The sequence below is a fragment of the Acomys minous genome (assembly GCF_964271855.1).
Source record: "Acomys minous genome assembly, chromosome: 3".
NCBI lineage: Eukaryota > Metazoa > Chordata > Mammalia > Rodentia > Muridae > Acomys > Acomys minous.
Window position 1 is genome coordinate 73286121 of NC_140485.1, and position 25873 is coordinate 73311993.

The window sequence follows — 25873 nt, forward strand, 5'->3', positions numbered from 1 at the left end:
AGGAGAGAGGAGGATGGTGGATGGTGGCAGGGATGCCTGCCATGTGTGTCAGACCACTGACAACATGAGAACATGTATGTAGTCTAGTTTTGCGCGATTGGGACTGCGCATGCAGCCTTCCTGGACATATTTCTGTGTGAACATCCTGTATGTAAGACCTCTTCAGTGTACAAGTTCCCTTTCCATTAAGAAGCGAGCCCTATGATGGCAGCACCTCACAGAACCTACTATCACTGCTATAATTGCAACATCTGTCAGGTTAGGCCTTGCCCAGGAAATGTCCAAGATGCCCCCCTCCTCTGCAGCTGGTTCTAATGAGTACAATCCATTTGAGGTCACTTGACTTCTCTCGTCCCATGGCCCTGATCTAAATTTGTCTCTTAACAAGTCAAAGCATAAGTCTAGACATCATTTGACCCTCCCTCTCTGCATGGATACAGCCTGCCAAGTCCTAACTCTAAGCCGAAGGCTGATGCCTGGCCCCTGGTTGTTAACCTTGACCATGGCTTGGTCCTTGTGAACCCACTTTACAGAGTGAATCTTTTTTGTGATTTTGGAGACAACTTTTGCACCCAACTGTAGGTTTGCCTTAAGGTCTTGTTCTGAAAGGAGATCAAATCCTTTCTCGAATTTGCTCCTGGTTCCTGACAGTGCACATAGACTAGACCTCTCCTGCACACACACACACACACACACACACACACACACACACACACACACACACACCAGTTGGAGTTGTCAGGAAGTATAAGGGTATTACCAGCCTGGGCTCCACTAGGTGTCTGTCAGCCATGCCTATGTATAGAGTCCATTGCATATAACAACTTTTAAGTAAGTCAGGTGCCAAAATTTTAATAGGTGAGAAACATTTTGTGATAAAAAAAAAAGCATTTCCTCACCCCAGAAGGGGGTCTCGGTAAGCATCTCATTGCTGCCACTCACAGATGCACTTACCACCAGGTCAGAAATCTGACCTACACAGAATACTCATTATGCAAAGCCAAGTCCGCCCAAAGAAACGGAGGAGTCAGGAGATACACGGGATGAAGCAGAATCAGCACTGGGGAGCGATTTATTTGAGTGGCCGAAGGGCTTCCAAACAATCAATTAAAGTGATTCTCATCTCACAGGGTGCTAACCTCCATTTAAGGCTGAAAATGAGGGCACCTCTGTCAGCAATATTTAGCAGATTTAGTTGTATAGGCTATGATGAAGTCACTTCTAACCTCTTAGGACCGCTAGGTGATGTTGAGGGAGTGGAGGATATTAGCAATGTGTATCTTCCTTACACTCAACTCAGGACTTATTAAATTACTTTCTACCCCCAACAGTAGAGCTATCTGTGAAAAGCCCATGTCCCTGTGGTGTTTCCTAGCTACTTGACATTGACTCCAAGTTAAATCTTGGCTAAATGCAATTACTGTCATATGATGAATTGAGGCAATTTATTTATTACTTGCAAAACATCCTAGGTGATGTCATTTGAAAGAAGAATGGAATAAATCCTTATGTACTCCATGATCAGCCTGATCCACTGAGTGATGTTCTGTTTTGTGACATGGGGGAGGAAGTCAGCAGTTAAAAAAAATTAGACAGCAACCTCAAATGGGTGCTGGAAACAACACAGAAAGTGCCCACCTAAACTTGAGCAAAACATGTCTTTCTGTGGAATTAATACGAGGTGCTCTGGTTGCTAAATATCAAGAAAGGTCTTAGCAAGAAAGCCCGGAGATTAATAATAAAACTAAACTCAAAGTATTAGGGACTCTGAAAATGGTGGTTGATATACAAGGGAAGTGAAAAGAATAAAAGAAGTTAAGTTGAAAAGGTCAAGTTTAAATATCACTTGAGCAAAGCCTGTATAATTTAGCTCATATAACAAGGTTCACATGACATGTTCATCAGTCCCTTCGATATTAGAGTAAGGTACGCTGGCTGGAGGGCGCAGAATGAGAATCTTCCAGCCAAAGCAGGTATGAAATGGAAGTGCTTGGTGTAGCAGGTGGCAGACCCAGCGGGGACAGATATAAATACCTGTGGCAGGTATTTATACAAAGATGGTTTTATCTAACTGGTTGAAATAAGAGCCTTGATCTTCCTAACACTAGAGTCCTTCTATCTTCAGATATCTGAGGAAAACAACAGGTCTTGGACTAAGCAGCCCCTCCCCGTATTCAGTCGAGAAGTGGCCGAATAGTGCAGCGGTTAAGTGAGAAGAAATGTGACGTTAGACTTGCAGGCTTTGTAAGCTGTGCTGCCCGCTGCTGTTGCCTAACCTTTGAACTTCAGCCTCACCGTCTTTGAACTGACTGTAATAGCAGAGCCTTCTTCATAAAGTTCCTGTAAGGATTGAAAGGGATATTACAGGTGGCAGGCTTAAAACAGGGTTGTACTTTACACTCTGCCCTACAGTTCATAGTTAAGTAAATACGTTAACATTTTACATGTGGTCTTGCATCCTGCTCCTAGAGGCTTATAGGTTGCTATTGTCTGGCAAGCCCCCAGCTTAGCACGTAGCTGTCATATAAGCCTGCCACGACTTCTCCATTGTGGACCTTTCTTTGCCGAAATCAAAGTACAGTGAAGCATTCTCTAGATTTTTACATCCTGGTAATCAGGCTATGTTGGCCCTTTGCCCACCTAGCCTATGCCTCGTCTTCCATATCGCCATGCTCTGCTCAGACACCCAGGTGGTTCCTGCATGCTTCCTTGCCTGGATCACCACGTCAGTGACTTCTGGTTTTGCCAAGTGGAAGAGAAAAAGGCAGGGAGAAGCTCCCTCAATTAGCATCAGCACCTCTTTTGCCAGTGTATGTGTCTTCCCTGTGCCTCTAACTTCCCACAAAGGCCCAGGGCAGTTCTAGCTCTTGCTGGGTAGACTTGCCCTCTGGCCTCTGCTTGCTGTTTCTCCCATCTCAGGTGGGTAGGAGCTCCCGGATAACCCTAATCTTGATTCCCCAGTGTTCTCTGATCCTGGTTATCAACCCGCTGGGACATTTGCTCCCTTTAAAGGGTTCCAGTTGTTTCCCTTTTTTCTGGCTGGCCGCTGATGGATGTGGAGCCTACACCGATTTCTAATTATTGTTCCTTCCCTTCATGAGTAGCGAGTGTGGGGAAACCTGATTCAATCATCTAGTCTATGTTTTTCTCCTGTATCAACATCACCCTCACTACTGAAAAATATCTGGAATACACATCTTTTTCATTATAAAAAAAAAAAAAAGAGTTAGCTATAGCATTTGTTTCTCCCCAGGCTTCTCGCTCCCCTCCTGTTCACTACAATTTCTACCCTCAAAGGCTGCCAAAGTAGTTCATGATCACAATTACAAATACTTTGAATGCTTTGGGATGCAATTTGTAAAGTCTAGAGGCTTGAATCTAATGAAGTAGCCAGATGCTCTCCTACCAACTCGTTTCCTATCTTGGACTTCAATTCCATCTTAAAATAGCCTACCGGTTAGAGAATTCGCTTCCAGCCAAGTCAAGCGCGTATCCAGTGCATACCTGCCTTCAGCAGAGCCGGGAAGTTACCCAGCTTCCTTATCTGCTCCCTGTTGTCTCCACTTGGCAAAACATCCATAATCAGAGATGCCTGCGATGCTTAAAACCTTCCTTGGCATAGAGGTAGCGGCTCAGAGTCGGGGGTTTCAAAGGTTTTCGCTGCTGGGTGCCAGCTTCACGCAAAGCCAAAGTAAAGACAGAGAAACTGTTCAACAAAAGAAGTCATTAAGTAGACAGGGGTAAACTGCCAGCACAGTAAGATTTGCCTGAGATAAGCCACACTGGGGATAATATGCCCTTGGATAGCTGAGAGGCCACTGTGTGTTTTAAAGAGCAGAGCGTTTCGGAACTGCGTCCCCAAGAGCCAGCCTCCTTTCTTTACCCTCAGCAATGATCACCAGCATGGGTTATGCACCCACTGGGATTTACTTGGGGTTTATCAATTGCAATTAGATGCTCTTCGTCTGTGACTTCTATTTTTGCTGCATATCCTTACAGGGGAAATTCTCTGAAGTGCAGCTATGAACTTGGGCTCGATGCCAGAGAGGGTGCTTTGAGAGTGAATCATTAATCCCTTGTTGCCAAATGAAGTTACTGCTGCCATTATTAAGTCGTCCAGATGTAAGCCTGATAATGGGCCCTGCCTATGTGAGCAGAGTCAAGTGCGTCGCTCCATGGATGGGGACTCTGCCTGCCTTTACTTGGATGGAGCCAGGTAGCCGACTGTGGGGAGGTGTGGCTCCAACCTCTGGCTCCCAAAGCTTATAGACACCCTGAAACCAGTACCCAAACTGTAGTACCATCAGGACATCCACGTGTGCAGTTCCTTAGAGTTTGTCAGCGACTTCACCTCCTTGACGACACCTGATCCTGAGAAAAACCTTTGGAACTTTGCCATTTTCTCTCAATTTTTAAAAAAGAGGATATTAAATCACATTGTGTTTCCTGGATTTGATCAAGGTCACTCAACTAGTTAGCAATGGCAAGTTGATATAAAGTCAAGGATTTCTGCTTGAAGCCCATCACCTTGGGCCACTATCATGAAAGTATAGTACAGCATCTCAACATCAGATGAGGCCCCAAGGACATGTCGTCCATGGAAAGCTCCTTTCGCTGTTGGTGACATGTCTTCTGCCTCAGTGGAAAACCTGAGAGAAGGCAGGACAGGGAGGAAAATAGAAGGTATGGAAGTCCCTGAGCTATAAGGATGACAGGGGATAGTCACCAAGAGTGTGGACACCATTGAAGTTCAGGGACACCCAAGTTAAGATGGGGATGCCATGTCAACTGGTAGTGAAAGAGGGTCTTGGCCCAGTGACCTTGCTGAGTCTAAGATGATGAAGGGTTTATTGAACATCCAGCATTCAAGGAAGTCAGAACAGGTAGAAAAGTGGGAGCCAGAATTAATTAACTAATTAAAAAAAGAAAAGTAGGAGCCAGTAAACAAGGAAAGGCGACCTCTTTAATGGGACTTGGGACTGATGATGATTTTCATATTGTCACTACGTCATCATAGAGCATGTAAGGAATCCTTGGCTAAAATACGGATGAGGGAAACAGTGTTAGATTCCGGAGGATATTCCTTCCCACTGAAAGGCTCCATCTTGTGGTTCCCTAGTCCACTCCATCACTTCTAGGCTTTGGCCTCTTGAATGAAATAGATCAAGTGTGTTCCACCATCTACAGTGTCCTGTTAATGACCAGAAAGCAAGAACTGGATCTCATTAAAACAGAACCTCTAGACAACAGAAAAGTTCTTAATCTGACTAACACACCTCTGAGGTCAGTGTTCTGTGGATTTTGTCACACACTTGAAGCACACGGAGACTGCTAAAATGGAGCTGCTGTTTCCATAGGCATAGAGTAGAGCCTGTGAGTCTGAAGTTTTAATAAGCTCCCAGGTGATGCTGGTATTCCTGACTGTTGGGTCACTTTCTAAGTATCAAGTCTCTTGGTTTATCTTCCCCCTAGAGATCTCTCTCATGCAGTTGAATATATAGCTACACAAGATGCATCAGAGAGCTCAGACGAGTACCAAGTAGCGTAGACCAGCTCTGCTCTTGCCAACAAAAGTCATGGGAGTCCCTGGGGGAAATTCAGAATGAGATAGTTGCTTAGTAGCACTGTAGAGTCGGGGAGGGAGACAAACATAGCCCTTCGCCTCACAGAGGGAGCTAGAATTGAGGGTGGGGAGAAACCTTCAAAAAAAAAAAACTAAGCACTGTACCTTAGCTACTGGGTTTCTGTCTTCACAGAATAGACAGACATAGAGAATAGACATAGAGAAAACAAAGGCAGGTGAAAACTGGGGACTAAAGCTGGGAAGAGATAAGACTCCAAGTTATCACAGCTTGGAGGAAAGAGTAGAGGGGAAAGGCTAGTGACTGCTGCTTTGAGAAAACTCATGAAGCCTTTGAGGGTGAGTACTCAGAGCTTAGAGGGCACAGCTGGCTGGGGGACAAGGTCAGTCCCATAGGCTCATGTTGGAGACAGCTGAATCAGTAAGCTGAGTTCACAAGACTGTTTTTGATGACCACATCACACACGGGACCCAAGGAGAGCCTTAAAGCTTATCTAATTGGATAAATTATCACCTGGTGCCTCATTGCCAATTCTAATTTACTTGGATTGTGCTCCTGTTGGGTCCTGTGGAAGCCAAGGGTGAAGAGGATGAAAGCAAATCCCTTATCTTCTTTCCAGTCCCAAACTGAAAGACGGAAGTCATCAGAGTCAGAGACTATTAGGGACTGGGATTGATTCTAAGCTATACTCTGAGGGAGTGCCAGCCCTATCTCTTTGAGCATCTCTTTTGGGTTTGGGTGGCACTGGGTCATGCAGGCAGCCTTTGATTTTCCAGACATAGTAGTGGCACCTGTAAAACAGTGATCATCTTGCTAGGTGGCCCTGTGAGAAGCCAGCCCTGATGTGCTTCCCCACAGCTCTGATGTCAGCTCTCCTTCTGGTTACTGAGCATCTTCAGCATCAGCAGAAATATTCACACCAGAAGTGTCACTGGCACTTGCCTTGTCCTTATCCCTGTTCTTCCTCTTGGGTCACCCATGGATCTTGTCTTATCTTTTCTCCAGAGTCCTTCTCTCCATGAGTCTATCACCTTTGCATTACCAATGCCCTTCTCTTATGAACAGGAAAGCAAGTCCCTAGAAACTACTGCAAAGTCTCTTAGAAAATGCTTAAGAGAAAGTGGAGATGCACTGCAAGGCAAGTGTTCATGTTGTATCTGAAGCCTGAATGGACCAGGCAAGTATAGTTGTTCCTGATACCTTCACCGTGCAGACTGTGCTTTCCTATCTGGGACCTTTTTGGTTAAATTCACTGAATGGTTCTAAACAAGGCTTTCACTCTTCATGTGACAACCCAGAATCTGGGTGCTCCTCTGTTGTCCTCGAGTGTGTACCACTGGTTGGTCATGGTCACCACTGAAAGTGCTACTATTGAAAACATCTTGTTCTTTGAGGTAAGGTTTCCTAATCCTTTAGCTAAGACCTTCACTTGCCATGGAGCATGGCACCTGATCCTACTCTGGACACAGCGATTGGCACAGCTGATCATTTCCTGCTTCTGGAAATCCCATATTGTATTAGTTCTAGGACCCTGTGGTCATCCAGGTCTTCTTTCCCTGTCTGGATGCTCACGTTTTGTATATAAGGGTGTCTGCCTCTACCCACTCCCTGAACACTATGGAGCTTTAAATCTTTCTTCCTGTTCCTCCTCCTTTTTCTGTTCTTCCCTTCCTGGGTAATCTCATTAGCTCCCACACTACAAATGTCAACTGTGGCTATTTAAGAAACAATCCTTTTGCCTACAACCTAGACTTTCCCTCCGAGCTCTAGACTTGCACTTTCACCTTTAATTCCAATTTGACTCTAAAGTTTTTCTTCTTGTACAGTTTCTAGAACACACAAACCCCACCATCATCTACCCTGTCATGCAAACCAAAAATCTCTGTCTACTATTGTCATTGTTTTCTTCTTGATTCCCCCTTGCTCCATCCATTGCCAATTTTCACTATATTTATTTCAGGTAATTATCCCTTTTATTACATTTCCAAATCCCCACCGCTATTCCTTGAGTCTTTGTGACTATCATCTTCTCCCTGGATGCCCACAATAGTCTCCAAGCTCATTTCTCCACGCCGCTTTGGCTCCACATAGAACCTGAGATGATATGTTGGAAATATAAATCTGACCTCCTCGCTGCCTCATGGACAGCATTTAAATGGCTGCCTGTATTCCTTGGGCTGCAGAACAAAGCTCACAGGCTACAGTGTTGTGTGTAAACTGGCTCCTGCTTCCCTCTCCAGCATCTTTCTTAGCCTTTTCTCTTTCCTTTTTACCTTTTAAGTACTACATTTCTGCCATACACCAGGCCCCTTGCCAGTCACACAGCCTGACCGTGGGTGTCGCAGGCTACAGCCGTGGTGTTTACCCTGCTGGCCGTTTCCTCCCAGAAGTGACTAACTTCCCTGCCAAGCTCTTTCTAAGATGCCATGTGCCTCTCTGTCCAAACCCTTAACAAAACTGGGAGTTTGTCATTACTAATCCTTGGTTTCTTGAGTATGTTCTCATGATTACAAATGCCAGGGATTGCAAACTCTCTGAGGACAGAGACTGTGTCTGTTTCACTCACCACAATGTCTCTAGGTGCCAGCCACTAGTGGGTGCTTGCAAATACTTACCTAAGAAATGTGGTGTGAGTCTCATTAGACCAAGTGACAACAGGGATTTTATATAGGAAAAAAGGTCTCAAAGGATCTCTTCCTGGAGCTACTATCCTCTAGAACAAGACCTTGGAATAGGCACTAAGTAAAGTCTAGCTCCACCAATGACTCAATGTTCTAGGGCCAACCTTTTCTCCAAATATAAAGATAAAGACTGTCACTATTGGAGAGCTTTGTGATTTGAAAAGTTCTCGTCTTAGTGGGCTTGATATATCCAATCTCACAAATGGTCCACTTAGGAGCCACTCAGAAATACCCCCACTCTGCAAAGTCAGGATGCCCTGGCTAAAGATGCATTGCCTATTCCCACATGCACCAGCAAGTCACTAGGTTGAATGAATGACAGAGCTTTCTCAGATAACCTTGGGGCTAGGTGAGTTGGACTTGCCTTTATCGGGAGAGGAAACTAATAAAATATATCACCTTTAAGCACTTCTAAGAGAAGGTGTTTTGACCCCACAGAGATGTTAGTTTGGCCCCAGCACTTGGTCATACAGGAGCTAAAGATGCACACCTGCATGAATAAATAAATAGTTCTGGCCTGTGCGTGTCTGTGTCACTCCACAGTCATCACAGTGGCTGTGAGAGTCCTTTACTAGATGCTAACATTGCTGCAATGAAAAGGACACAGCGTCTACTCTTGAAGGCCTCCCATTCCCACCAAGGACACTCAGCTAGATAAGCCAACTTGCCAAAGTTAACTAAAGTTTGAGGAAAGTGCCTGGAGAGAATGTGCACTCTACATTCATAAGCAAAAAAGAAAAAGAAAAAAGAAAAAAGAAAAAAAGAAAAACATCAGTGTGCTGGAGGCCTGCTCTCAAACAGCGGTGAGTTTGAGGAATCAGGTTCGAAGTTTTGTGTTGAAGAGTAACCTTTCAACTCAATGCTCAGCTGAGTTCTATGAATACATGACTAACAGCAAAAGAAAACTCAGTTTGGGCCCATGAGGACAAATGTGTGTGGGCAGAGACATTATCCCTTCAGCCAAACACCAAACAACCATAAACATTTAGCGAGCCCCTATTATGAGTCAGGATCTGTGCTAACACGGGAAACCAAGATAAATGAAGCATAATTCTACCCCCGAGGAGCTTGCAGACCAGTGGAAAAGACAGATGTGAAAACAAGCAACTAATAATATCAGTACATTGTGGCAAGAGATATTGTGAGGTGTGTGCAAAGTGTTATAAAGTGTTATCAGAACTTAGAGAAAAAAGAAACTCTGCCAGAGGCACAGGAGGCCACAGAAGGTATATTGGCTGATGAAGGATGAACTGGTGCTGATGTTGCAGAAAAGTAGAGATGAGTTTGGGAAAAGGCGCTTCCGACTTCAGGCTGCCTCACGAAAATGCGATTCTAATGGGGAAATAAAGACAGCAGGAGAAAATTGCCCTAGGATGCTGGTAACCCATGGACCACTCTCCAGAATGTCTGAAACAGGAAATTGCCTCCATCCTTAGTAAACACATGAGAAGGTTGGGCTCTCCCTGTCTTTGCTTACTTACTGTTGCTATGGAGCAAGTAAAGCAGTTGTTTTTAGGACAGATGGGTTGAGGAGCTAGGTGCTTCAGAAGCTGGATTCAAGGTGTCTGACCACTGAGGCCAAAGTTTAGAGTCACCTGGGAGACCTCTCTTCTAACATTAGTACCCATGCTATTTCTGGCAAGCCCTCTGGTTTTTTTGTTTTATTTTGTTTTGTTTTTTGTTTTTTGTTTTCCTCAAGGTCTGCCTTGTTTGTGAAGACCGGCCAAGTTAGAGCCCTGAACCACCTATATAAGCTTACAGACATAATAAGTGGCCATTTCCTACATTTCTTTACTGTAGATTGAGTCAACAAGTTAGCATATAATATTATATAATTTAATTGCCAAAATTGAAATTCATCACATTTTCTAAACCCAGGGCAATTCCCTTTGATCTACCTTTTTTTTTCCTCTACTGTTTGCCAAAAGAATGAAACAAAAAGATCCCTGACAATACAGTGATTTTAATTGTGGTATCTTGACATGAAACTATTATTTTCATTACATAATCTGAAACATAATTGTCTGAACCCAAGAACTAAACAGTGGGCCGAGGCTTGAACTCTTGTAGCAAAGCAGCATAAAGAATAAAATCATATGCTCCCACATGGCAGGAATGGAACCTGGGAAACTTTTAATTGCTTAGCATGTCAGTTTTATAGTCTCTAAGAGGACATCATAGTATTCCCAACATCTAATGGGATTGATTCGCAAAGGGAATTAAATAGAGCAATGTATTTGAAGCTCTCAGCACAGTGCCTGGCACATAGTTAGCTTTAATAAATAGACACGGTTGCCACTGTCACCATGTGAGCCACTTCAACATCGTCCTCCTTCCCTTGTTCTCCCCAGGTGCTTCCACCCAGAACTCTAACACTGTGGAGCCAGAGAAGCAGGTAGACAACACGGTGAAGATGGCAGGTGTAATTGCTGGCCTCCTCATGTTCATCATCATCCTCTTGGGCGTGATGCTGACCATCAAAAGGAGGTGAGTCCTGACACTGCCGAGAAGACCCCAGCACCACCCTGTGGCCGGGCCATTGCTCTGTAAAGTACTTTCCAGTAGAGTTTGTCCAACAGAACACTTGCATTCCTTGCGCTATTGTTTGAGAGCTATGTGCTGCCTCTTTGGCAAGGGGCTTTGAGGAGGCCAGCTGTTAACATGGGTAGTGATCCTTATGACTCCATTGTTGTGCCATGGGGTTTGGTTAAAATGAAATAAATCTTCGCTGAAATAACTACTCTGTATGATTGACAATGCTCTCAAGATGGTTGGGGAACTCCAGGAACACAGATGAACACAGGGAAATAATGTGCCACCTTTCTTACCTGCATTTCCCAATATCCACCGGTGGAGAGCAGCAACCCCCCCCCCATGCTGCCTTCAGCACCTCCAAAGGAGTGAGGCTCCAGAGCCCCTCCTACTTGAGACTTCTTCCTACTCCACATCTCTCCAAACTTTCCCATCTAAATGTTACTGCTTATTATCTTTTACCAGGATCTTTTCCACCTTTTCCTGGGCACCCATGGGCAACCAATACAGTTTTTCTTATGCTGTGTATATTTTCTTTCCCAAATCACATCACTAACGATAGCAAGGGTGGTACCTTCATTGCAAAGCTTCAACCCCCCCACATTCATCTTCTGCTTAAGATATAGTAACAGGACTGAAGATAGTCCAAGGGAACTAAAGAGAGAGACAGAAAATGCAAACCATGGGTATGAGCTACCATTATCATTAGGGATCACTATAGCTTCCTCAAGACTGGGTCCCCTGACCATCTCTGTTTAGCCTTTAGCTGTCACTGGGTTGGCACATTTATTTCCCTATCTCTTTCTTCTCAGTTTCACTGTCAGGCTCCAGTCATGGCCTCCATCCTCCCACTTTCCAGCCAAATCTAAGAGGGCATCATCCATGTTACAGTAACATCTGTCAGAGCCCCGTCTATCCACGATAAAAAACAGTAGTCTACACTAGTCTCTAATGTAGCACCTGAGACCAGAGCTTGGGTTTAGAAAACTATGGAGTCCAGGAGAGCACCGATGAGAAGCACCAGGCAATTTCTACCATCTTAAAGTTGAAAGACACTTTTGAAGCTTGTTCTCCACCGGAATAAAGAAACAAAATGTCCCCAAAGACAGCTCCAGCTTCTACTCGAGGAGTCACATGGGTACCAATGAAGAAGAAAATAGAAAAGCGAATGTCCTTATTTCCAGCCATGGATGAGTCAGAAACACCGGCTCTGTCATTGTATATGCAGCCAGTCTTTTCTCAGCCGTGTAACCACCAATCTCTCTCTCTCTCTCTCTCTCTCTCTCTCTCTCTCTCTCTCTCTCTCTCTCTCTCTCTCACACACACACACACACACACACACACACACACACACACACACACGGTTAGGCTTTGATTCATCTGGACTTCTTTCTTTCTTTTTATTTAGTTAAGTTATTCAGATAACAGCTCAGTTGTTATCCCATCATTTGTATCCTCCCTTCCCTCCCTCCCTCCTGATTTCACCCTATTCTAGGTCTATGACTGAGGGGGCCCTCCTCCCCCACTATACGGTCATAGGCTGTCAAGTCTTATCTTGGTAGCCTGCTTATCCTTTCTTTGACTGCCTCCTCATCAAGAGGAGGTGGTCAAGTATAGGGCACCAGAGTTCATGTCAGAGTCAGTCCCCACTCTCCACATAACTGTGGAGAATGTCCTGTCCATTGGCTAGATCAGAGTAGGAGTTCAATGCTTACTACTAGTATTGTCCTTGGTTAGTGCAATACCAGTCTTCCTTCTAACCAGGATATCTTCTTCTTAGGACTTGGCCTTGTATTTATATAGTTTGCCTAATATCAGCGTATCTCTTCTAAAGTACCAGCAGAATGGCTTACGAGTTAAGATTCTCAACCAGCTATTGATTTTCACATTGAAAAAACTAGAGTAAAGGGAAAGTATCATGTTATCTTTGGGGATAAAGAGACTTCAGAGAGCTAAACATGGGCACTTCATTGTTATCTCATCATCATTGATAAAAACATGGCCATACTATTTGTCCTGGTGATTAATCAACCAGCTGCTATTATTTGAGGTAGAGCATAAACTTTGAGTTCTCCAGGAGCGGTAAGCATATTGAACATATGAGATCACTGGCAGGTGTCTTGTCCTTGCAGGTGTATTAGAGTTAGAGGTGAGTCTAGGACTGTCTACATGGAAAAGTGGCCAAGTCCGTGGAATTGACTCTCTTTGATAGACATGAAATTTTCTGATTCTTTGCCACTGATTTGTAAGTCAGATATGTTCTTGCAATTTTGCTCTTTCTAAAGCCTGGCTTAACCTACGTCACCATCAACTGTGAGCTTGTGAAAAAAAAATTCACTTCCTTCTCAGCAGCTATTTCTGAAATGTGTGATTTTCTGGGAGGGAGGAAAGGAGTGGCTTTCTGTTTCCAGGGTGAGAGCACGTATAAAGTGAGTCTTCCATGTAGTTTTAACCTATTCCTGGTATTTTTATCACCCCTTATGTCTATAAAACTGTCAGACACAACCAACAGATATCACATGATCCCCATTTCATCCCCCCAAAGCAAACCCCAGACCCTATGGCAGTGCACAACTTGGGGTTGCTGATCTGTACGTATATGTGAGTATATGGGCATGTTTCTGCTGGTGGCTAAGAATAATTCACAGACAGAAGGGAGGGGGAATGGGATTAGCGAAGAATAGAGGAGACGTAGATGCAAGGGGAAAGAAAAGAAATGAGTAAAGGTAAGGCAGGGAAAGGAAAGAAAGAAATTAAGCATGGGTCAGCTTCTTTCTACTACCCCAAAGTGTTTTCCCATGACTAGCGGTGCCTCAAGGATAGTGAAGGCCATTGTGAATTCATTTCATTCTGTGGAATTCTTCTAACTCCAGCCCTGTGTATCAATTTGGGGACATAAAGTCAATTTAGTCCACTACTATCCTGCTGCTAGCCAAAACACTGCTCATAGCAGCTTGAAAGAGGGAGAGACAGAAACACTGGGGTAATGAGGACATTATAACTCTAGAAGCCTGTGTGAGGACCCTACCACAGTCCCACTATCACCCACACACCCACAGTTCCTCAATCCAGGGGTTCTCAGAGGCCAGATATGTGCTATATGCCTCTCACTGGCTTGCCCTTGCCACAGCCATTCCCCTGTCCTCCACAGTCACAGACACGGTGACTCTGTTTTCTCTGCTCCCTATCCCTCTAAGTCTTTTTCTAAAATTTTTTTATTAAATTGATTTATTCATTTTACATCCCAGTCACAGCCCCCTCCCTCTTTTCCCCCTGGTCCCATCCTCTTCCCCCTTTCCCCCTCCTCTTCTCAGAAAAGGGGAAACCTCCCTTAAAAGCCTACCCTAGCACATCGAGTTGTGTCAGGACTAAGCATATCTTCTTCCGTAGTGAAGCCAGATAAGGCAGCACAGCTAAGGGAAAGTGATTCAAAAGCAGGCAACAGGGTCCGTAAAAGAAACAATCCCTGCTCCACTTGCTAGGGGACCCACATGAGAACCAAGCTGCCCATCAGTTACATATGTGTCGTGGGCCTAGGTCCAGTCCATGCATGCCCTTTGGTTGGTGTTTCAGTCTCTATAAGCCCCCTTGGGCCTGGGTTAGTTGAGTCTGTTGGTCATCTCGAGTTCATGTCCTCTTCCCCCCCCCCCACCCCCCGCCCTTCCACAAGACTCCCTGAGCTCAGACTAATGTTTTGCTGTGGGTCTCAGCATCTGTTTTGATCCGCTGCTGGGTGGAGGCTCTCAGAGGACGGTTATGTTAGAGTCCTGTCTGCAAACATAGGATCATTCATGGCTACAGCCACAGATGTTTCCATAAACACAGATGTCCCCAGATTCTCCCTCTCAAGGGTTCACCGCCATTGATAATAAAGCTCTCTTGTCACTTTCCGATCGGTCTTCTTGCTGGCAGGTTCCTTTGGTAAGAGGACTAGAAAGCAACCAGAAAATGTACTTGAAGTGAAACGGATAAAAAGAAGGACTCAATGAAGAAATTAATTTACATTTGTATGACTTAAGAAAGAAGTGAGGAAAGGAAATGAGAAGGAAAAAAATCAGTAAAACCTGAAAATGTTTTGTGATCTTTCCTGGACTTGTCTTTATCCTGGAGAGGGGGTTCTTTAGAGGTAAAAGACAAACAGTGTTGTCAATGGGAGGTTTAAATAAGATTCTTTTATAGTTTCCAAAGAACTCAACTTAAAGTTTAGAATTATTTTTGAGTCACTCTTGACTGATCTTCTTTGATTTTGGAGGATTATAATAATATGATAATAAGCATACATAATGTGGGCATTATGAAAAGGGGACCCTGAGCTCTTCCCTGACACCCTTGATTTCCAATGTGGTTTTAGCCATGTACACGGCAAAATATCCATCCGTAGTCTATCATTAGTGAATTATTCTATCTTTTGCTTCTGGATCTACCAGTTGTATCTAGACTTCAGACTTTTCCAGAATGGGTACTCTAAGACACATGCCATGCCATTACATTGTGACACATATCCTTTTCTTTTCTTTTTTTTTTTTTTTTTTTTGTTCCCCTTCTGAGCACCTGAGGATGAAAAGCCCTCATTGCTAAAGCCTCTCTGCCATCCAGAATTCATGTTACCCTTTACTGTCTTACTTTAGAGTGCCTAGACTGTATCCTCCAAAGAGTAGACAAGCAAGAGGTTGTGAGTCTGCCTAGGTTGTTGCTTACCTATAATACCATAGAACACTGGACACTCTCAATGCAAATTACAGTAGAAAACCCAACTGCCTTAACCAGTACAGCTTGATGGTTGAAGCTGTCATTAGCATTTGCATATGGAACCTCTACAAATGAGTGTTGGTTGGGGTGTAATATTCCACTCATATGCCCACAGGTTTCATGTAGTCCCATGTCAAGCTTCTTTGGGATTCACTTCTTGGAGCTTGAGCATGGATGGGGTCTGTTGTAGCTTCCTTTCTGTTGCTATGATTAAAACTGTCTAAACAATGCAACTTGGGGAAAGAAAAGGCTTATATCAGTCTACACATTACATTCTCTCCTTGAGGGCAGTCACAGCAGGAACTCAAGCGGAGTCTTTGGTTCTTTGTTTTTGAGACATGGTTTCTCTGTGTAACAGAGTGCTGTCCTGGACTTGCTTTGTAGACCAGGCTGGCCTCAAACTCATAGAGATCCTCCTGCCTCTGCCTCCCAAGTCCTGGGATTAAAGGCGTGAGCCACCACGCCTGGCTTTTGAGCAGATTCTTGAAGGCATGCTTGCTTATAACAAAAACACAAAGCGAGGTATGGTGGCAGGCACCTTTAATCCCAGAACTCTAGGTAGCAGAGGTAGGTGGAATGCTGTGAGTTCGAGGCCAGCCTGGTTTAAAAAGTGAGTACAGGACAGCTGGGACTTAAGGGGGACTATTCCGGCTTTGTTTCATATACCTACATAAAGAATTAGAATGTTTAATACCAACAGGAACACTCATCTCTCACTGTACCAAATTCATTCCAAAACTATGTCCATTGTGCTAACAGCACTGCTGCAAATGGCATTCACACACTGACCTCATTTCTTCATTTTCTGCTTAAACTGCTGAGTGTTTGGATTGCATTCCCACCCTTTTAATGATCACAGTTGCATAGGTCTCTTGATGCTTCTGTTCTCTTGTTGATTTGTTTTTATAAATGGTAAGTGCAATTCAAAGGGGTTGCATGAGTTGGCCAAAGTGCTGGGATAAGCTTAGAAATAAATCCAGACTGTGATTCTGGAACCTAGGATGCAAATTTTCACCAATCCCAAAAGACCAGTAGAATGCAAGCAAAGCATAGCGCAGGAAACGGGCTCAGGCTCACAGGCCACTTTCCATCTCTTAATTTTACTCTGCTCTGGTTTTGGACATAGGTTTCCCCAGATGAAATATTATGACATACTTCTTTGCCTACAAGATTGTTATCACTGTCAAACTTTGACCCCCGAGTTCTTTCAAATATGGCTACCTAGTGTGATGGCCTAGCAATGCCCTCCCCCCCACATTCCAATCCCAACAGAATGGCCCATTGCATTCAGCCCCTCTGCTGCCTGCACAAGTCTTCCTTTGTGTGTTTGTCACATAACCTAGTGGTGATCGGCTTGCTCCACTGAAGAAGAAAGTGACCCATGAGGGTAAGGGACTTCTGCTCCAGGCCTCTCTCACTAGAATTTCCTTACCCTTGGACATCCATTGAGTATTTCAGAGTCAAAGTAGAAGTCACTGCCTGTCTCCCAACCAGCTCCCAATCTCGTATCTGCTTTCTATCCTATTTATCAAGCACATGGGGTTTTATCGCTGTCAACTCCTCTAAGCCAGCATCTTTGTGTTGTGATGGTTATATGTTATCATTGCCTTTGTCTCTTCCCAGGGTAGACCTCTCGTGTGAGGGTCTCCTCTCTGGCTTCTCTCACTCTGATCACTTCAGTCCATCCCTCCACAGTCCCCAGGATAATGCTGCAAATTTCAAATCAATCTCCCTAGCCTTTGTCTAAAGCACCAGTGGTTCGTGGGTTGGGGGTGAGGGAAATGCTCAAGTTCAGCTCCTCTGGAGAACTGTCTCACGTGGTTCTCTGCCCCTGATCACTGTGGCTTTTCAGGCCCCCTAGTATCACGCTGACTCCTAGAGCTGTATTTGTGAAATTCCTTGTGTCGATGATTGTGTTGCTCATATGACCAGCTTTTTACCTCTATAACAATCAAATTCTGAGCAATCACCTTCTCCAGCAGAGCCTTCCTAGCCTCCAATCTAGGCATAATCTCACCCCAATTTGCATGTCCACTGTGAAGGTCCACCTCACGTTATGAATCATCTTTGTCATATGTATACACACCCCATCTCCTTCCCAGATTACCAGCTGTGTTTCCTGATCCCCACTTACCTCAAACATGCCTTGCAGATACTGGGAATTTCCTACCAAAAAAAAAAAACCTGAATGGATTATCCCAGTAAAATTAAAACAGCTGAGGGCCAGTATTGTCTCTGAATGATTAGATGATCATTCAGGATATAGATATAAGTATCCAGCATCAATGGTGTACCAGGTCCTAATACCAATGAGAAGCCTGGAAGGTACTTTTTTAGATATCCATGGTCTGTGCCATCAGAGACTACATTGTTTAGAAAGAAAAACTAAATACGAACAAAAGAGTGAGAAAAGCAGAAAACCTAAGTTCCACAGGACCAGCTAAAAGAGACAGGGCACATTCCTGGGTTATAGTATACCTGTGCACACACATACATATATGTGTATATGAGTGTGTGTGTGTATATGCATGTGTATATGCTGTGTGTCGGACAACCGAAACACAAAGAATATTAGAAAACTACCCCAAATCACATGACACGACAGTACTGTGTCTCAAACTTAGGCAATCTCATGTTCATACTCTTAAATAATACTGTCTAACCTGGATGAAGTTGGGATAGTAAATTGTGTGGCATGATTTTGAAAGGGTCACTGAAATGCAAAAAAAAAAAAAATGAAGTGTGTCATCTTGTACCCACCCATCTTATTATGTGTGCAGGGAAGGAACCCACCCCGCCTCCCCTTTGCGTTTGTACCATACCAAATCAGGAAGCTTGGAGGCCATCAGTTTCCATTGCTCACCCTTAGTCACCTGTTGGTTTGTATCTTGGTCACCCTTCATGTTTACCTCTTATTTCCGTTCCGTGATCATTGTGAAGCAGTTCCCCCATGCCTCATGTTCTGTCTTCAGTGGCCACTGCCCCCTCTCCCGTCCACTGTTCTCTTTACACTATTTCTCGGATAGTTCATCTAGGACAAGCATCTGCCCACATGGCTTCGTGGGTTTGTCTCGTGACCCTAAGGATGGAGACAAAGTTTTTTGTTTGTTTGTTTGTTTGTTTGTTTGTTTCAAGACCGAGACAGGGTTTCTCTGTGTAGACTTGGCTATCCTAGACTCACTTGATAGACCAGGCTTGGCTCAAACTCAGAGATCCACCTGCCTCTGCCTCCCGAGTGCTGGGATTACAGGCCTGTGCCACCACTCCCAGCTCACAGTTTCTTTTCAGTATAAAACATTTGTGTTTTACTAGCCACCCACTTAGTCCACAGAACAGGTCCATACACCTGAAAATGCCCATCCACAAGCCTGGCTTCTCCATGACTTTACAGTTCAAGTATGGCAGATTACCGTCCTTATCTGTCTTCTCTCCCCACCTCCAGCTGTGTGGTCCCACATCCCCCTGTGTTGTCATATCAGACTCTAACTCTGGAGTAAAATATAACACAATGGTTGGTACCATGGGCTCTGGAAGTAAAATCACTATATTCTAATCCCTGCCATGCCATTCACCAACTATATAAATCCAGGAGAGTTACTTCTTTGAACCTCACTTTTATGTTCTGTAAAATAAGTATAATAATGTCTTATAGGTCTATTGTGATGATCAAATTAGCAGTCCGCACGATGTACTTAGAACAGCATCTGGTACATATGTAATGCCCTACTGTTTAAATAGTTGCTATGTTTTTTACTTTTAATCTTCATATTTTATTCTTTGAGAACTTCACACAATGCATATTGATCACATTCACCATCCCCTCCACTGCTCACATCCAACACCCTTTCCCAAACCACTCAACTTTATGTTCCCCTTAAAAACAAACACATCAAGGCAGGCACTGTGGCAAATACCTGTAATCTCAGCACTCGGGGAGGCAGAGGCGGGAGGAGCTCTGTGAGTTCAAGGATAGCTTGGTCTATAATGCAAGTCCAGGACAACCAGGACTACACAGAGAAACCCTGTCTCAGGGAAAGAAAAAGCAGAACCACATCAAGTCTGGTTGATGCTCCTCCTATACCTCGAATATTATGTAGCCTTAGATCTGTGGTCTTCCACTGGAGCATGTTAGCCCACCAGGGACCACACCCTTCAAGAAACCTGGTTTTCCTCCTAGCATCTATCAACTGCCAACAGCTCCTTATCTGGGGCTTGGACACAGTGCCCATCTCCTCTCTCCATGTTGGGATTATAGCTGGGTTGAGCTTTCACAGGTCTGGTGCATGCTGTATCATCTGCTGTTTATTCCTGCATGCATCTGCCCTGTTGTGCTCACTGTTCTGCCCAGCCATTTGCCTCCTCTGGATCTTATGGCCCCTCTGCCACCTCGTCTGCAATGGCCTCACACTCATATCTGGTACATAAGCGATTGCCTTCTATTTAAGTGCTAGCTGCTATTATTGCCTCCTCTATAATTTTCTTGCCTGGCTTTCATATTAGGCCAGGTGGGCTGGATTAGAATCTCATTTGTCTATTTATAGTACTTGGCAGAGACAGGTATATTAGTAGACTCTCAGGAAAGTTTTTTAATTAATAATGAAATGATGTTTGAATAGATAATGAATGTTCTGTTGGATGGGTGAGGGCCTAAGTGAGTGGATTAATAGATGAATAGGTGTGTTTATGCCCTGAGTGGTTGGAGAGAGGGATGAATTGTTAAGTGGGTGGGTGGGTAGATGGATGGGTGGATGGATAGATGGATGGATGGGTGGATGGATTAGTTTTGGGGCTAGACAGATGAGTAAATGGCCAAATGTATGGTTATATAGACAATTTAGCACTGTTAAAATGATATAGAACAAAGAGAAACTCTACCTGAAGTCAGTCTTGTCAGCCAGCTAAAAAGGCGATTCTGTGGTATATGATTTATTAAGTTTCAGATATGGTCTTTTTTTTTTCTTCCTAAGCACAGCTGTCTTTGTGTTCAGGATTTTTGGTTTCAGGCAATCTGTTATCTGCAATATCACTTTATCCTTGTGAATTCAGACCTTCGGTAAATCTTCTTCAAGGTTTAGAGAATACACACATGTAAAGTGTGTTGTGGTCACAGAGCGATACCTGTGACTTTGCAGCTTGGCTGATAAAAGACTGCCCATAATAGAAGACCACAGATCACTACCATGCTAGGTGTTCCTCTGACAACAGCTCAAAGACAGCGCCAGTCTGGGTGACCTCCAAGATAATTCAGAAAAGCTACTTGGAACAGGCGATCTATGTTTAAGTGGGAAGAAGGAAACATGTTGTTAGGAAGTGGAGGCCCTGGAAGAGGGGAACCCTCAAAGTTGAGAACAGAAAAGGCAGAGGATCAGAACACTGGACAGAGCCCACTGCCCATGAGGAAATGGCTGCCAGTAGGGAAGAGGCCCAGCTCAGTATGGAAGCTCTCCAGAGTCTCCACAGACACACAAAATCTGACCAAGTGAGGAATGGCCTCCTAGGAACCTTGGGTTTCTCAATTAAAAGTAATAGTAACCCTGTAAGGAAGATTCGAAGAGCCGAGGCATGGCACGTCATCAGGGCTGGCCCATTCTTGGCGCCCTGTTTTCTCATGTCCTCAAGCAATGGAGGCTGCATGGTGGTTAAGAGCGTGACCCTTAGAAAGATGATGCCATCAAATACAGGTGCTGGTTGTGTCATCTTTATCACATTTGCCTCCGTTTCCTGTTCTGTAAGGTGAAGATGATATTTTTCTCTTCGGACAGTTGTAAGGAATATACAAGCTAATCTATGATAAGGGCATAGAACAGTTTTGGTACCTAGTAAGTGCTGCCTACATACCCTATTTTATTATTATTGATAACTACTTTCACTATTCCCAAAAGTATACATATAGTCTTGATGATGAAAGAGAGAAGCAGCAAATTTGATATCTATAGATGAAGTGGGATAGAAATCACCTTTCATCTATCCTTAGCATATTTCAAATATAGACTAGCATTTCTGATATTAATTTATATTAACATAACTTCTGAAAATACTATATTTTATGTCATATCTTATTGGAATATAATCCAAACAAAGCAATCTAATGTAAATGACCATATAGGCATGGTTACTCTTAGGAATAGGTAGTCACTGCTCCCAATGTTTGAGATGGAGAAATTGGAGCTAGGCTATTTAATTCCTTGCTCCAGACCACACAGTTGTAAAGAGTGGTACTGGCATACTCGAGCTTCTTGTAAATCCATGACCCAAAAGAGATTTGAAATGTCTGTCATCTGTGGCAACAACTTGGTTTAGGCAACAACAAGGATTAGGAAACAGGTTGAGGGGAGGAGTCTGCTTGTCTAAAATGTCCCAGTAAACTGAAATTAGAACAGCAGCCTCTTGCTTCTTACATTGCTGGAAATATGTACAACAATTAATCTATTTTTATTGCCACAACAAAATGCCTGAGATGGGGGAACTTATAAAGAAAACAAACCTATTCCTCATACTCTGCGTAAATCCTACCGGCATGCTGCCAGCATCTGCTCAGCTTCTGAGAAGAGCATCCTTGCTGCATTGTCACATGCTGGGAGGGTACCATTCCAGTGAACAGACTGGGTGTGTCTTCCTCTTCTTATAAAGCCACCAGTTCCAACCAGCTACCCCACCCAGATGTCCTTCTTTGTCTTCAGTTGCCTTTAGGAGGTCTCTGGTAGCACCAGCCGATGAATTGGGGGCTCAGGTCACGACAGATCCCTCAGAGACTTTTAAGCTATAGCAAGAGATATTTGTGTCCTGAGCTTTCTGCTTCCAAAGAGTAGCATTTCCTGGCACTGCACCAGCCATTGGTGAAGCAGAGGAATGGCCAGCACCAACCTGCATGGCTAGTGAATGGGAATTTGATGACTCACCATGGGTTTTCCCAGTTTCCATTCGTCACACATCCCGGTTTTCCTGTTTCATTCTCCAGGACCTCTATTCATTTGGTCTAGGAGTCTGAAAATTGGCGTGGTGCTGGGGTCACTGCATCTTTGCTATGCTGTGCTTCATTTCCCCCAGCTCAGCCCAGCAAGATAGCATGATCCTTTGTTTTCTTACCGCTCACTTTTCTCTGGGCTTTCAGAGTTATTGGTTTGGGCTTTGATAGCCTTGCTTTGGGGGATTTTGCTACCTCTGACTTGAAAAGTGGAAATCCTGAGCTGTGAATATGTGTTAGCACCTCTGTGAATAAAAAGGCTGAATCTTCCTATGACAAGAAAATGGGATAATAATTGCAATTAATCAAATAATTCAAGAGGGAGAGGAACTATTCTTGCTTACTCGGGAGGATATTTGAGAACCCAGATTTTCTAGCAATTTTTCTCAGTCCTCGAATGCGCCACTTATTATCACTGTAGATAAAGATGATGTGAAATATAAAGCATCCATATTTATTTTATCACAACATAAGATAAATTACAACAAAGGGAATATAACAGACATACACAAAGGTTTGCGATTTCTCAGAAGCCAAGAGCTAGGAGCACATTAGGAGAAGGCTGGAGGCCTTTTTAAAGCTTCCCTTCAGAAGTTTGAATTCTTAGCCGCGTGGAATGTTAGTTACATGATATAAAATAAATGCAAATGAAGGTGCCCTGGCTTTGACGCACAGTAGAGGACCAGCAGACCCACTGTCGTGATATCTTCCCTATGGCTGTTCTGAAGAACGCCTGGAATCCTGGGGTGCAGTTGGGACGTCATTAGTGGTAGAGGAAACCGTAAAGCCAGAGTTTAACTCGAGTTGAGATGTGTTGACAGTGAGTGCTTGAACTCTTCCTTCTCAGTACAGTGTTTTTTCATGGTCATGTTAAGTTTTGTCCTGGCCCTAGTATGTAACAAACAACCCCCAAAATGTGATGATGCGGAGAATTACTATTCTTTATTCTTCCTGGGCCTTCACTTTTTGGGTGGGGCATAAGGGGAATGACATGTTTCTGTTCTGTGATGCTCATGGTCTTAGCTGAGATAATTTGCTTGAATTCTCATTTGGGCTGGAAGGACTGGGAAGTATCCAGTCATTTCTTCCTCTTTGTGTACTCCCAGGGCTTCTCCATGTTGTCTCTCCAGCATGGCAGCTTTGGGGAAGTTGGATTTCTCATATGGAGACTCAGGCATCCAATAGAGAGATCCAGGGGATAAAAAGGAAATACAAAGCTTCTTTAAAAAATAAAATAAAACCTAGCTTGGAAATCCCAGAATAGAATCTTACTACATTTATCACTCAGGGTCATCCACGACTCATTACTTGGGTTAGGTACTGCACATGAGCCTGGAAATGTGGAGCTGTCCAGGGTACTGGGCAGATGTTTCCCTGCTTTTGGTGGGACCTCTTACAGGACAGATTTGGAGGTGATCTTTTCTGGGAAGGTGAAAGGTGCTACTAGGTCTGTGCTGTTGCTTGGGTCCTGGGAACACTGGGAGGTGGAAGTTTAGTAGTCTACTCTGGGATCCACGGAAAGCTTACTTAAGACCTTCAAAAATCCTTAATTTTAAGGAAGTCCGTTTGAGCTGTCCATAGGAAGAACTTTCAGACAGTAAGAACAGCCAGCCTGAGACTTGGCTTTCTCTGCATGAGGCAAGGAGACTCTCTGTCAGAGTCTCTCTCACTTCTTCTGCCATGGATAGAGCTGGTGTTTAAGAAGACACCATCTCCTTGAGCTCAGGGTTGCTAAAATGATGTACATTTCTAAGAATCATGAGTTCATATAAACCTAATTCTTCTTTGTTTGTCTTTTCTTTTTTTCCCCCCTTTTGGACATTTCCTTCATCTGACTGCCCATCAATATACAGAAGAAATGCTTATTCCTACTCATATTACTTGTAAGTATCGAGCCGGTGTTAACTGCTTCGTGCCCCGTAAGGGAGCCTGTAGCATGCATTTCCTTCTGTACCAACCGGTTGATTGTCTGTTGGCTTCTTATACCCACTTTTGTCTAGTCTTCTGTAGTCCAGAAGGGTTTTTGTTTTTTTTGTTTTTGTTTTTGTTTTTGTTTTTGTATGGATACCTTTCCGTTGGGAAAATGCACTGTCATTGTTTGTGTCTATCCTGTTTCTGTCACCTGATTTCCCTCATACCTGTGAAGGTGTGTGGAGTTAGTTCTCCTTCACGAGTGTCCATTTCTAACTAGCAGCACCTCAGTTCCAGCCGAAGGGGGAAGGTAAGGCACAATCACAGATCTCAGGGACTTCGGGGTCACTTTGTACCTCTTCAGGGAAGAAGCAGTCTTGGGGACTCAAGAGATAAAAATGAGTCCATTGGCTCTTTCTCCTGTACCAGGAAGATGACAGGGAGCCCTGACTCTATCCCATCCGAGCCTCCACAATGACAGAAACATCCAAGGTCTTGGCTGTAAGCTGACATTCCCTGCTTGGCATTTAACATTGGTTCTGTCACTCTGCTGGTACATTGTATTCACATTAATGCTGGCTGCTGGCTTATCAACTTTTTACACTTACTAAATAAAGGTGGTTTTGTTACTAGACCAGAGTTTTTCAAAAACATGAGGGTAAAGGTGAGAAACTGCAGAATCTGGAAAACCACCGAAGTACTCCCATAATCCCAGCATGCATCTCTGGATTTGGAAAATGAGGTCCAGAGAGAAATAAGAGAACCCATTATATATTCGGCTTGCGTAAGAATAGGAGCAGAACCCAGAATGCCTGGCTGTTAATAAACAGTGTTGCCTCCATTCTAGGTCCTCTCTTGCCCTTGTCAAACACAGCTTTGTGAGAAAAACCTGCCTCTCAATGGCCTCTGCTGAAACATCCACATGTGAAGATGGAGCCAGAAAGTGGGTCCCCCCATCCACTGTGCTCAGTTAGGGCCAAGCTGTGAGCACAGAAGGTGACACCACCACATCGTTCATACAGGGTGATGTTCTTCATCACTACTAGTGGAGGTCCTAGAACATTCACCTCACCTGTTCACTCATGCAGCAAGCATGCACTGAGTGTGTCCACTATGTTCCTGTTAGAGTAGATGGGGGAAATGCATGGAGTGTGTGCCCTATGTTCCTGTTAGAGTAGATAGAGAAATAACAAGCCTCACCCTTTAGGGTGCTCTTGTCTGAGAGATCAGCATGAACAAATAACAAAAGACGAGTTGAAAATTGTGCATATGCACATAGTATAGGGACGCTAAATTAAGTATAAGCTCATTAATGCAAATAGGTGTACCTCCCAGTGATTTGGAGGTAGATTTTCCCAATGCTGGAGAAATAAACATTTCGATTGGTCTGAATAGCATTTGCAAAGATGACACAATGCAGTTGTCGTGGTAGAATAAGAAGGATCTTTCCGGAG

General features: G+C 43.9%; 1 protein-coding gene across 16 annotated transcripts in view; it reads left to right on the forward strand.

Annotated features, from left to right (window-relative positions):
* Positions 1-25873, forward strand: part of PTPRT (protein tyrosine phosphatase receptor type T) — a 1106784-nt gene that overhangs the window by 930082 nt on the left and 150829 nt on the right. For 8 of the 16 annotated variants that reach the window (XM_084776217.1, XM_084776209.1, XM_084776218.1 and 5 more), the window contains 2 exons: positions 10615-10750; positions 24362-24391. In XM_084776217.1, the coding sequence (XP_084632343.1) occupies positions 10615-10750; positions 24362-24391 (166 nt within the window). The remainder of the gene's footprint in view (positions 1-10614; positions 10751-24361; positions 24392-25873) is intronic. The other 8 variants (XM_084776208.1, XM_084776221.1, XM_084776216.1 and 5 more) reach the window with 2 other exon arrangements.